At 43.6% G+C, this 14258-nt stretch overlaps 1 protein-coding gene across 1 annotated transcript in view; it reads right to left on the reverse strand.

The window, feature by feature from the left end:
* The window catches only part of CPNE2 (copine 2), a 116262-nt gene that overhangs the window by 36976 nt on the left and 65028 nt on the right, over nt 1-14258 (reverse strand). The window contains exons 5-6 of the mRNA XM_066636813.1: nt 8391-8462; nt 6426-6509 (exon numbers count right to left, since the gene is read on the reverse strand). Of these exons, the coding sequence (XP_066492910.1) occupies nt 6426-6509; nt 8391-8462 (156 nt within the window). The remainder of the gene's footprint in view (nt 1-6425; nt 6510-8390; nt 8463-14258) is intronic.

Consider the following 14258-nt stretch of genomic DNA (forward strand, 5'->3'; position numbering starts at 1 on the left):
CTAACTTTCCCCAAACATACAAATTGCATACGGAGTCCCACCGATGTTTACAATAATGAACAAGCACATGTTGCAAAAGTGGCAAACCTCTGGAAAAAGCAGCAATTGTTAGAAAGTGCCTAAATGCATGTGGTTCAAGAGGCAGCAGCAGCAGGAGGGGGTTTCTCTTCCTCATAAGGGATAGAAAGATATAGCTTAGGGACATCAGCTGCTAGCATAAAGGCAATGAACATAACGCAGTGGGTAAACTCTTTCAAGCAGGAAGGAGTTTTGGAGCAATGGCCTCCATTTCCCATAATCGTTTTAGCATTCTTTTATTCTTTTATTTATTTATTTATTTATTAGATTTGTGTTCCGCCTTTCTCCCCAAAGGGCACCCAAGGTGCCTAACAATCAAGTTAAAATACAATGAAACAAGGAAACAGATAAAAATACAAAACACTTAAAAACAATTGAAACAAGATAAAATACAAAGCAGCAGATTAAAAGCACATTAAATTTATAATCTGTAATGGTGTTTTATTTTATAAGCTGTTTTAAGTGCAGGACATAGGCAAGGTCTACAGTATTTAATTAATTAATTAATTAATTAATTAATTAATGTAAGGGCAGCCTGTGAACACCACAGAGGACTCACAGGTTGAAGAAAGTAAATGGCTTGAGGAGGGGCTGTTACTCAGAGGTAGAACACATACTTGGAATGCAGAAGTTCATTCTCTGGTTCATTTTCCAGGTAGGGCAGGGGAAAAAAACTCCTTTCTGAAACCTCAAAGAGCCATTGCCAGCCAACGTTGCCAATACTGAGCTAGAGAAGGATCAATGGGTGGCCCAAAACCTCCCAATGCCTGAGGCTGCAAGGCAAATGCTTCCCCTTTACCACTAAAGTGCCAGTCTCTGTTCCTCTCTCCTTCCAATGTTCCAGCTGCCAGCCAGGCAGAGTCAATACCAAGCAATGATTGACTAAAGGTCTGACTCACTGAGCAGGCATCTTCATACACCCAGGTGGCATTTCCTCTGGAAGCAGAAGTCTTCTTCCCATTGCTCCCACAGGGACTAAGGGCGCAATCCTGAGGCACCCTTGGGCCGTGCAAGTCCCGTGTGCCAGCCCAGGAGGGTCACAAACATGCCATAAGCTTAGGCTGGCACGCAGAGGCTGAATTCAGCCTTAGCGCCAATGGAGGGACCGAGCCTTGTGTCGGCCAAGCGGGAGGCAACGCTGGGACCCGGCAGTTATGCCAGATCCCAACCCCGTTCCCCAAGCAGCCCTGAGCGGCTTCAATCCACTCTGCTCTCATAGGGGCTGCAATGGTTTAACCTGGGGTAAAGGGAAGAGTTTCTCCTTACCTTCAGCTGAGCCACTGTGGTGCCCTATCTCACGCTGTATACAGCGCAAACTTCCTGGCTTGCCTGTTTCAACGCAAGATAGGATTGCACCCTAAGAAGCAAGATATATTCTAAATGCTATGAAGACAGTGCCATCTTTCAAGAGGCATTCTTCCAGCTGTGTGATGCCCCAACAGTACAGTGATAAATTTTGAAGCATTGGAACTCATCACACCCCACTACATATCTAAACCCTGTTAAAACTATGACAACAAAATCACCTTTACATTTCTTTCAAAATTTGCTTCTCCTGCTACCAGTGGTGGTCCTGGCCACTGTGGTGAACAGTTGCATGCCTGGAGGTGCCGCCAAACCCCCCCCCCAAGACCTCTGGAGGGCCTTTAAACATCACTACAGTCAAAACCGGGAAGTAACATTTGAAGGCCTTCTGAGGGCTGGGAAGGCTGCGTGTGGCCTCTTTGGATCTCAGAATGTCTCTGGGGAAGTGTCACGTTTGGGGTCACTTGTACCCCCATGCCACCAGTGGTCACTTCTACCCATGGACACCTACCCTAGGTATGCTACTGCCTGCTTCTTATACCTGCTTTCAAACTTGTTCTATTTCATTGAAAAATTGAGTTTCATTCCAAACTCTTACAGAACACTCATAGGCATGTCTACTCAGAATTAAGCCACACCAAGATGAATAGAATTTACTTCCAACTAAGGGCCTAGGTGGAGGTTTTAGAGTATGTTGCTTAAGTTTTAACATAAAAACATAAAAACCAAAAAATGGAATGAAATATTAAAAATGTTTTTCAGAGTACTAACTGCTCCATTTGAGATCCCACTGCGTTCAACTGGATTTCCAAGCAAATATACATAGGACTGTAGCCTTGATGTAACATAAACTATATACACCATCTCTCAAAAAGACAGTGTTCTAGATAATATGAACTATATACTGCATTAAGATGATGACATGTGCCCCTAGACAAATTTCTCAGTTGGCCTCCTGCTGAGCCTGATTCTTCTTCTCAGCTCAGATCTTTTGAAAAAAGTTTCGAGGACAGCACCTGGGGGCTTCTGCTGTCACCGCTCCTGCTTTAGGAAATATCCCAAAGCTCCACTTCCCAACAGCACCCTGGTGACTCCAGTAACACTCTTCAGTAGTAGGGATGGAAGCCCAAAGATGCTGGAGAGTAAAAGCCTCAATTCTTGTCACATAAAACAGGGCACAACTTTCATCCCTGCTGTCTCTCTCAGCAGCTTTCCAACTTCAGTTGCATACAAGAAACTCTGGCTGCTCTCAGATGCTTTTTGAAACAAGGTAATGCTGCCTATGCAACACACATCTCTGAGAAGCTCACTGTATGTGGTAGTGTCTGATCTTTCTACATGAGCAAAAGCAAGAAACAAACATCGGGTACAAAACCAGAAAAAGAAAACAGAAGAGAAAAACTGTGCCACTGTGACAGCAGGCATGAAAGCGCAAGCAGGTTATCTTCGGTCTCAAAGCACAAAAACTTGGAATTGTGTGTTTTTCCCAGAAGTCAACAGAAAACACTTCCGCACACAAGGCAAAATCAATTGCCTTTCCATCATCTGCATTTTGAGAGAACGTTGCAATGACCACCAGCTGAAATGGCATTTTAAAAGAATGATGCACACGTGGGGAAGGGTGTATACCTGAGGTCCAATCAATGAACACTTGCCACTAAACCGCACAACAAGATCACAACAAGTTCGGGAAGATTGTCTGTGTTAGTTGGTCACAATGAAAAGCAGCAAAAAAACTAACCAATTCATTTCAGCCTAAGCTTTGTGGATGGCCAATGTTCAAATTAGGGCGCAATCATAACCAACTTTCCAGCACTGGCATAGCTATGCCATTTGTTGCATCTTGCAGTCGGGTGGCAGTCATGGAGCCCTCCTCAAGGTAAGGCAATGTTTGTTCCCTTATCTCAGAGTTGCATTGCCCTTATGTCAGTGCTGAAAAGTTGGTTAGGACTGCAACCTTAGTTAGTTTCAGGGGCTACAAGATTCTTTGCTGTTTTTATCCGGAGGATGGGGTGGTATCACTGGTTAGGAGCTACAAGGCTCAAGTTTACTGAATGACATCTGACACTCCAGCCCACCACACTTCCTATTCTGCTCCATTCCCCTTTTTCTGTTTGAAATCAGGGAGTGGGAGGAAGAAGAGCAGTAGAAGCTGACAGGTGGGCAAAGGCAGGAGCCCCCCTCCCAAATTATCATCTAACCGGTCAGCTCCAGGGGCAGTCCAACCACATCCTAAAACTCCTGCAACATACAAGGGTTTCTTCACAAGCACATTGAGGCACAAAAGGTTCCCTGGGACCAGAAAATTTAGAAAACTTAATATACTAATTATAAATACAAAACATAATACAGAGCAGAGCCCATTGTGGATTTATAGTTTGAAGCTAAGCTGAGCCTGGATACAGTCTGAATTACAAGAGTATGGAGCTCATGTGGCTGCTAGGAGCATTTGCCTGAATGTCTTGAGACATACAAAATTATGCATGGGACTGATAGAGGGAAGTTCTCTTCCCCTTCGCACAGCACCAGAACCAGGAGACAACCATGAATATCGACTGGCAGGAGAATAAACCAAAGGAAATATTTCCTTACCCAGTGCATAATTGTTCTGTAGAACTTCTTGCCACATGACTTTGGGATGGCCTAGATGCCTTAAAAAGGGAATTGAACAGACTGATGGAGGAAAAGTTCATCAGAGGTTACAAGCCACAATGACTATATGCAGCCTCTGGGTTTCAGAGGTAGCCAATCTCTGAATGTCAGTTGCAAGGGAATGGCAACAAGATACAGGTACAGTCTTGTCTTGAGTGCTCCCTGAGACATCTTATGAACAACTTTGAGACACAGGAAGCTGCACTGAGTGGGCTCTGGGCTTATCCAGCAGGGTTCCTCTTATATTCTTATGGTCACATAATCATGAAAATGCCATGCATTGGAGAAGGCCTGGATTATTGTTCTGAGAAATATTACTCAAAGCGATTTCTGCATGTGGTAGACTGCATTAAAATCAATGATAATCCTTTTTAAAAAAAATTATCCTGCCTTTCCACTAAAATACGTCCTCAATGTGACTTTTACAACAAAGACTAATGGAATAAATGACAGTTTTATTGCAAAACATCATAAAAAATGAAATAAAATAGCAAGCAGTTTTATAAAACCAGCAGGACCAAGCCGAAAAGAAATATCACTGATGCCATAAGTTCAGGTGAAGAGGACACACTCTGTTACTCTAAATCAGGGATCTCTAAACCCCAGCCCGGGGGCCAGATGTGGCCCGCCAAGAGCCTCTATTCGGCCCACGGCCAGCCTCTGATCCCCTGAGAGCCTCTGGCCCAGTTAACCAAACACAACCAGAGTTGTGCTTTTGGAGTGAGGGAATGGGGGTCCTTTTAAGTGTGTTATTTATTTCTTGGGCTGTGTTTGTGCTTGGAGAAGTCCTGGGCATTTGAGTTCATTCATTTATTCATTCATCTAAGTTCCATCTCTAATGCCTTTATTTAAATTTTAAATTAAATTTTTTTCCAGCCCTTGCCACTGTGCCATGTATTTGATGCAGCCCTTTGACTGAAAAGTTTAGAGACCCCTGCTCTAAATGATGGAAACAAAGGCACTAGTGGTGATCAAGAAAGCTGGGTGACGGAGAGCATCAGAGAATTCTCGAGCCATCTGAACAGGTGCCTTTGCAACAACTTCCCCTTCAGCATCCAAGAAAGTTCTCAACACCCTACTGAAAGATTTGGCTCAGTGATCTTCTTTGATATCAAACCAGACTTCTTTAAAGAAACAAACAAAAAAAAATCCCTTTGGTTTTTCCTGGCTCTTGTTTATCAATTCCACAGCCAAAGCCTAGATAGACCTTGCCAATTATTTAGCATTGCACCTTGGCTGTTTGTCTTCAATTCCTCATTTGCTGCACAGAAAAACTTGGCTAGTTATGGCACATCATTTTATCTACTGAAATGATTTAAGGTCCCCATGCATGTCTTATCCAGCCCCAATTATTTTTCTGAAACCTCGCCATCAATGACTAATCTAAGTCCCTGGGGTTGAACAAGATATTCTCTCTCCTTAACTTAAAACAGTTTCAAATTACGGGTGCTTTGTAACATCCAAAGATGAAGTTCGCTCTTCAGATTTTGGAAAGCTACTTTTTTCTTTTGCATGTCTTGTGAATCAGATTCCTAAAAATAAATCTATTTTTTCACATTTTACTGCCCAACAAAGTTTATGGATTTCAACCCTCCAAGTGCACTTATGCTTAACTGCTCCACACTATCAGATATTTTGATTGCTTATAAAAGAAAAAAAACCATTTTTGTTCCAAATTGTCTAGAAATGTTGGGTTGGTAATAATTAATAACTACTGACTTTTGTGAGTTATTTATTTACAGGCTGCAGACAGAAGTGCAAAAAATTAGTCCCTCTTTTTCCTTGGTCCTTTCTCCTCACATGCACAAAGCTGGCTCATCCCTGGATAGCCCAGGGAATGGGTCTCTCTGCAACAAAACTGACATTTGTACTTTAAAAGGGGATGACTAAGGGCACAAGCCTAAGCGCCCCTACTCAGAAGTAAGTTCTATTGTGTTCAATGGGACTTACTCCCAGGAAAGTGAGGATAGGATTGCAACCTAAGTGGTTAAGAATCTGGAGAACAAATGGACTGCCTTCAGTCATACAAACCTTCCTATACATTACAGCCTTCAGGAGGCTCTGTTCCGACTTCTGCCACCATCGAATGTACAGCTGGTAGGTACACAGAGCAAGGGCCTTCTTGGTGATGGAACCCAGGCTATGGAGCTAGATTGGCTAGCCCTTTGCATCTTTCAGTAGTAAACACATCATTGGTTAGACACGCTTGGACAAATTCATCTCTCTTACATTTACAGGGACTGCTGCTTGCTTTCGACAACACCGTTTCAAACTGCTTTATCAATTACAGTTTTATAGCAAGATCATCAGCCATCCTTGAGTTCTCTCTCAGGAAGAACAAATAGAATATTGTAAATCAATAAATGGATGACAACACCCTTCCTTCTTACCTCCGTTCGGTGGACCAGCATCCATTTTCCATCATCTCCTGGTTTATAAAACTCTAAGAATGGATCTGACTTTCCAAACAAGTCCTGCAGGGAAGCAAAAAGGAAAGCATACACATTGATTACAGAGCTAACTTTCTCAGCTGTCAAGGACAGCCATGCAATGCAGTTAAACAGAAGAGAGAAAGCTCTATAGCTATCCTGAAGCAATAAATCAGAGGCAACAAAACCACTCTTGTTTTGCTCTCCCTGTGCAACAGTCTGAATTAATAAGAAATGCTGAACTGTAAATCTTGGCCATCTGACCACATGCAGGTAGTAAAGCACCTGTAGAGACTTTTATTCCCCCCCAAGCAACAAATGTTCTTGGTATGATGTGACCCCTGATGCAGATATAGAAGAGACAAAATAAAAGTCCTCTACAAACAAACCATCACCAGAAATTCTGGGGGCTTAAAATGGGAAAACAGGCTGTCTGGAGGTCAGCAGGTCCTCTTTGCTTGGAGAGGCTCACTTGGCCAATACACAGAGCTTATTTAGGGCAGTTGTGATTAGGGCCAACCCATTAGTGATGGTGATGGTGATGGTAAGGTGATTAGTGATGGTAAGGTGGCCACCTCCAGGAGCAAATTGCTCAAGGTGTCCTCTGCCACCCTGCAATGGTGGCTTCACCACACCTCTGTCCTGGTGCCTCTCTTTAGCTCATGGCTGGCTAGCCAGTCCCCACCACCACTCCTTGTTTGCTCCCTGCATGGAATGAAGTAAGAAGGAGGTGTAGTACAGAAAGGAGCAGAACTGCATCTCTGCTCAAGACTCTTAGCAGCCCACCACTGTCCTTTCTTCCACATGTCACTTCCTTCTGCTCCTTTCCGTGCGGGGAGCAGGATGGGAGGTAGTCGCAGCATTAGGGTACTGCCAAGTAGGGAAAGAAGGGTGGAATTGAGCACTGGTATGAGGGGCAAGCATCACACTCTGCACACTGTGGTGAGGGGTGAGTGGTATCTTTCCCAGTCTTTACCTGGAGATGCCAAGGATTAAACCCCACACCAATGGCTGAACAAGATGTTGCCTTTGAGGTGCAAGGTGACAATCAGAGAGAGGGTCTTATCAATGTCCTGATTTAAGAACACTCCCTGTCTCTTATCTGGAACCTACATGCTTGTCCCTTTAGTGACACAGAATAACTTTTTTCATTTTCCCAGTAATCCTAAATTTCTTTGAACATCTTAGTGATAAAATCCCTGTTGACCTCGGTTTGCTGCTTTCTTTCACCAATTTGTTTAGTGTGTGTTTTTGCTGTTGTTAGTAGCAAACGGCAGTAGAAATTTTTGAATAAAGGGCAGGGTAGAAAAGTTTGAAACCTAAAATACAATTCCAACTAGAGGACTCAAGCCTGAAAATACTGGGGGAGGGGGAGCCCAGCTTTCACTGTAAGAGCAAGAGGCAGAGTGCGAGACAGTGTGCACGTGAGAGGGAGTTAGAGCAGGGGTGCCAAACATAAGGCTCATGGGCCGAATGCAGCCCCTTGAAGCCATTAATCCAGCCCCCATTATAATTGTGCTCTCCCAGCTTGATAATTGGACTCTCTCATATCCTGAAAATAGGGACAAGATTTGCACATTTTCTCTTCTGTCATTTACAGCTAGTGAGATTCTATGTGAGCACAAAGTGCTTATTTCTGGCCATCCTCTACTTAATGATGTCACTTCCTGCCTAATGATGTCACTTTTGGCCCTCAGCTAGCTAGCATCATGAATGCTAACTTTGGCCCTCTGTATGAAATGAGTTTGACATCCCTGAGTTAGAGAGCAAATAACCTCAGTGTGAGTGTGTTAGAGCTAATAATCTGGGGGTTAGAACTAATAATCTCAGTGCGTGCACGTGAACTAATTTTCTCCACGTAAATATACAAGATTCTGTAAATCTGATGCAGAGGTGGGCTTGAAGTCATTTTTAAAAAACACATACCTTTTTATCCAGCTTTCTGCCAGCCATGTTGAGAGTGATCACGCGGTTGTCGGATAGCTCTTGGGCTGCTATCTGAAAGACAAGCATTAATTTAGTCATGTGGTGCCATCAATGGATATGAGAACTCTTTTACACAAAGTGGGGGGGGGGGAGATACAGATCCCTCCCTCTCTTGAATCTAGATCACGCTCTAATGGTTTCTTTTGGCAGACACTTGAGAACCCTGCCACACCCACCTCTCCTCCCCCTTCAGCATCTTTTCAAGCTTCTTGTTGCACCATTCCAACTTCTCCTTTGGAGAAGAAGAAGCCAAAAGGGCACAGCAGGGAGCTTGAAAAGCTCAGTCACACTCACCATCTTCTTCTCCTGCCACCTGGCTCAGAACCTGAAAGTCATTGGCTGTGATGTCATCATGTTGTCACCACCACATTTGCACCTTGAGGTGGGTGGAACCAGTGTACTGCAGCCCACTTAGCGGTCAAAGTTGGACCACCCTGATCTAGATGGTAAACCACCCAGAACAGGGAAGGGGATTGAAGCAGGGCAAGCAGGATGTATCTATGCTTAAGTATGTATAACTGAAACAGTCAGGAAAGAGGATGAATGAAGGCATAATGCATGAGGCTTCACAGAAAAAAAGTGGGTTTGAAGGGTTTTGAAGGAAATGAGACAAGGGGAGCCTTCATTCATTTTGAGCAATGAACCACACACATCTATTTGACTCCTGAAAGGTAAAGCACAGACAGAAAGCCAAGGGATAAGCAGGTAAGCCATTTGGAAAAGAAGATCAACAAGAACAACAACAAAACCCTCCAGTGTCCCTCAAGCCAGCTCCAGAGAGGAAAGCAAGTCCTGCCAAATGGCACCTACCATGCACACTTGGAGGGCAGGGAGAGAGGATCCTCCATCTGCATTCCCCGATTAAATGACGTTCATGGGACACTTCCTTATATGGCACCAGACCTTGGGTTCACCTAGATCAGTACAGTCAAAATGGACTGAAAGCAGCTCTCTAGGGTTTCCATTGGGGGCCTTTTCCAGTCCTTACCTGAAGGTGCCACTGCCAGGGACTTGAGCCTTCCTACATGCAAAGCAGGTGGTCTACCCACCAAACCTCAAGCCCTCCACAGGCGGAGGAGAAAACAAATATGGGAACGCTGTACACAGAAGTGCATTTTGCGCTGAAAAATAACCAGCAGGTTTGAGGGCTAAGCCACTAATTCCCACTGTCTTTCCTCCTCACAATTGCAGCCTACTAAATTAGCTTTAAACATTTGTTTTTGTTTTAAAAACCACCAAACTTCTTGTAACATTTATTCTGGGACTTCTCCAGCCATTTCAAGCTATCAAAAAGGTGGTTTGTGGCAACAGAATGAACTCGGAGCTGGCCTTCTAATACTCTAATGGCAATTTTTGCTTTTTGCTTTCCACCCTCAGCATCCACAGAGATGAAAGAAAAGCCCAAACTGCAATTATTGTACCAATGCAAAATATTAACAACAATCAACACAGATTTACACCCCAACTTTACAAGTGTTGCCTCCATGATAATAAAATGAATATTTACATTTCTATCACACCCTTCCTCCACAGACCTCAAGAGAGCATGTATGGTCTCCTTCCTTCCTTTCAGCCTCACAACAACCCTGTAAATTAGGCTAGGCCAGTGGTTTTCAAACTGGGGCGTCACAATACCCCAGCCTGAAGGCCCTGGCCTCTGCCCCCTTAAGGAGCAGGGGCAGCAAGGAGGCAGGGGGGAGGCAGTGATGCGATCCCCAGAATCGCGTTGCTAACAGGGCTGCAGGGACTGGGATGCACTCACCAGCCTGCAGCAGTGTCCTGGGGGTGCAGGGAGCCCTGTGCGAGCGTCTGCAAAGCTCCCCAGCCTGCAGAAAGTAAAAGTGGAGCGACTGCGTGGGGATCTTCCTGGGGATCATGTCGCTGCCTTCCCTGTGCCCTCGCTGCCTCCCTCCCCTCCCCTCCCCTGCAAGGACTTACTGTGGTTTTCAAACCCCCTGAGAGTTTGAAAACCGCAGGGTTAGGCCAAGAAACAGTGATTGGCTCAAGACCACCCAATGAACCTAATGACTGAATAGTAATTCATATCATGGTCTCTCTCTGTAGGCTGTGCTGGAGGCAGCAGTGGTGGGGGGGGCAAATGCCCCCAAACAAGTAGGCTACCCAGCCACCCTCCTTGCTGAGCTCTTGTAGTGACTTGAAGAAACAGACACTTTCCACATAATTGGAGAGCTAGTCATCCATCTGTCAAATCAATATAACAAACAGTTCCCAATTTCAGGTATGCCTCACTTAATGTCAGGGATATATTCTCCAATCCCCATAGTTATGTGATTAGGTCATTACGTGAACATTCAGTCCAATCTATTGCCTTTATTGTGTAAACAGACACTCCCTGCCAGACACTAGCTGGCTGCACACTCTGCTGGAGATAGGTTGCCTCTTCTTTGCATTAAGAGCCTCTTTGTTGTGTAAACAGAAAATCTGCTGCAGGCTATGGGAGACCTGACTGCCTCATTTTGTTGTACCTTGACCACCATCATATATGCAGTCCGTCATTAAGCAGAAGGTTGTTAAGTGAGGCATGCCTGTACTGTACTAGTTTCCATTCATATCTTCCCTCTATCCACCCACCCCTCAGAAAAACACTTTTGCCCCTCTGTGTCTCAAAAAAAATTTTTAGGTGCTGCCACTGGCCTCTTCCCTCCTGACAATCTAACCAACATACCACCATGACTCAAGACAGACAACAGTGGTTGTGTTTTCCCTGAAGAGCCAAAGGCAACGCAAAACAGACATTGTTGCAGGTGACAAGTAGCCTCATCCCACTATCATCTCAGTTCACAGGTTTGTCACTGTACTTCCAAATTGACACAATGCATGTGGCCAGTGACCCGTCAGATGAATGAAATCAGGGCACACACCATGAGCATTTGAAAGAAAATCTTGATTTATGGGGAAAACGTTCACAAATGGCATTCATTGTTTGCAGGCTGACCACCACTCTATCTGCCTCAGGAGCCTACCACCTTTTCCATTACATATAAAGACCATTTCATATTCTCCCTCCCTAAACAACCACATGGAAAGTAAGCCAATACATGCAAAACCTACCCAATTTATCTTATGCAAATTATCTTGCATGCCTTATGTAGCCTGAAGATTTTTTTTTTTTTTAATGCTGAGCTTCCCCACTACTGCTGCTTTTTATTCTGGCTACTAATTTGATTCTATGCAGGTACATTTCTGGGCAAAATGCAAACACGAAGGATGGAAAATATAGCATGTGGAAATACAGAAACATTTTCTGCCTTGGTACAGCTGGCTGCAGCATCTCTCTCTCTCCCTCCTAGTTCTCATCCAGCCTTGGGTAAAAAAACGACATTGACCAGGGCTAAAAATACCACTTCACTTGTTTGCAGTTTGCTTTCCAAAATATTTGAATAAAAAGCAGTGAGTCAGAGCTTTTGCTGATGGAGATGACACAAGATGAGCTTGTAATTGCCTCTTTTTCCTTAGTACTGTCACACAGATGTAGCCCAGAAGTTAGAAGGCAAAGCTGCAATGGGGAATAATTGTATTTTAGGAACACACAAGTGTATTGACAAATAGAGATGTTTGGAAATGGTGTCATTTAACTTACTCAAAAGTAAGCCCATTAATTTCAGTAAGACTTAAGCTGTAATCCTATCTTACTCACTGGAAAGAAACACCTCTACAATTAAAGATGCACAAGACACTGTGGCCAGATGGCATCAACCCAGTTGTTCTTAAGAAGTTCATATGTGAACATATTGCTCTTCTAGCAAAAATATATACATTGTGCCTTACATCAGTCTCTATGCCAGAGGACTGGGAGGTATCCAACACTGATATGTAGAAGGGGATTTAAGAAAATACAGGCTGATCAGTTTAATATCTGTTCTTGGTACACTTGATGGAAAGTGCAATTAAATAAATAGTTACGATGCACACAGAAGAATGACTCTAGCTGAAGGAGAATCAGCGTGCTTTCTGCAAATGTAAGCTCTGCCTCACTAACCTTCAATGCTTTCGAGAGTGACATCAGGGATGTGGCTAGAGGCCATTTCAGCTGACACTGTATACTTGGGAATTTCAGAAAAGTTTGATCAAGTCTCTCACTTGAGTCTTTCAAGCTCTTGAATGAACTTAGCAGTCATGGGGCAAGAGGATAGGTCTGGAAAACGGAGTACTGGTAAACTAGTTCAAGAAGCAGTCGAGGAATGAATGGACAATTTTCACAGGGGAGAAAAGTAAGAAGCAGAGACTCTCAAAGATCTGTGTCAGAACTGGCACTTGTTCATAAATCTGTAGTTAGGGTAAACAATGAAGTAACCATATTTGGAGGTGACAACAAACACAAGGCAGTAAGAAGCAAAGTGATTGGTGAAAAGCTCCAAAATGACCAAACTAGGCAAATGGGCAACCAATTAGCAAATGTGGCTCAATGTCAATAAGAAGTGATGCACCTGGGGTTAGATTTTCCCCCTGAAGTTACAACAGTTAAATTCAAATCAGTTTGAGAGAGTGGCATTGCAAGCAAAAGTGTCTGAGGTTATTCTACATGAAAATGTATCCAAATGGGCTCAAAGTGCTTGAACCACTTTAATGCTAGTATCTAAACTGAAACAGAACCAGAGAGTTGTAAAAAAAAAAAAAAAAAAAAGATCTATTCCAGTTTGACTCCTTGCTAGAGTTACACTGAAAAGAAACAGAAATGAATTCAGCGTATATCACATTTGGAACGTAACAACCCTAGCAGGGAAAGAGCACTCCTATGCTCATTTAGATTAATTACAGCAAATGTGATTAGGCAGTCTATGATGTGTGATGGTGGGGCCTCCTAACCAATTCAGAGCATGGAACAATGACTCGGATCGCTGGGCTTCTGGAAATATAGAAGCAAAGAGCTGGAGGCTTGTTGCTTCTTTGTTGCTGGATAACAAATACGTAGAGAAGGTTAAACAAAAATTACAGTACAAGGGTGGTTTTTTTATAAATGTAGGTTGACCTTCATTTGGCTCCTCTTAAAATATTCTGAGAGATTCTCTAAAAGCTTACTTTCAAGGGAAAGGTTAGTTTTCTACAGGGTCAAACCATATATTACACAGTTGCATGTCACTTTCCAATGCTTTTTTCCTAGAAAACAAAGCCAACAGAGAAAGCTGCAGTCCTGAGTGGAACAATAGCACAGGTGGGCCTTTCCCCTTGGGAATTTTTTCCAACTCTATGAGAGAGAAATGTTCCTCCCACACTGACTCTAAAAGCTCTTATTTAGAAAATGAAGCAAGTTTGTTTTTTGTCCTCTTTGTGTTTTGTGTTTGTTCTCCTTATTTTGCACATAAGCCAGGAGTAATGCAAAGCTACAAATAACCAGCTGCTGAAACTGGTCCTGAAACATGTACAGTGGGCCCTCCTTATCTGAGGATGCCAGGCCTGTGGCTAGAATGCCTCAGAGGACTTCTTAGAAGCAACTGGAAATCGCTGATTGAAACCAGATGTGACTTCCAGTCATGTCTGGGAGACCTTCTTAGGAGACCAGAAGTCCGGGTGTGACTCCCAGGTAAGTTATTGTGGTACCATGCCAGGTCCCCAGTGCATTTAATTATCTGCATATTTCAGTGCTTATATTATTTCAGTACTATATATATACATATATTCAGTACTCCCCTGGGGGCTGGGGATAAGAATAGGCCCTCAGTTTGGCTGTACTCATCATGAGAGGTGACTAAACAGCCACCGGGTAGATGGGACTTGTTAGCCTGGGAAGGCAGCTCATCTGAGAGAAGGAAAACTCTGATCCCAAACCTCCACTGCCTTGTGGCTACA

Source organism: Tiliqua scincoides, chromosome 9 (genome assembly GCF_035046505.1).
Source record: "Tiliqua scincoides isolate rTilSci1 chromosome 9, rTilSci1.hap2, whole genome shotgun sequence".
Lineage (NCBI taxonomy): Eukaryota > Metazoa > Chordata > Lepidosauria > Squamata > Scincidae > Tiliqua > Tiliqua scincoides.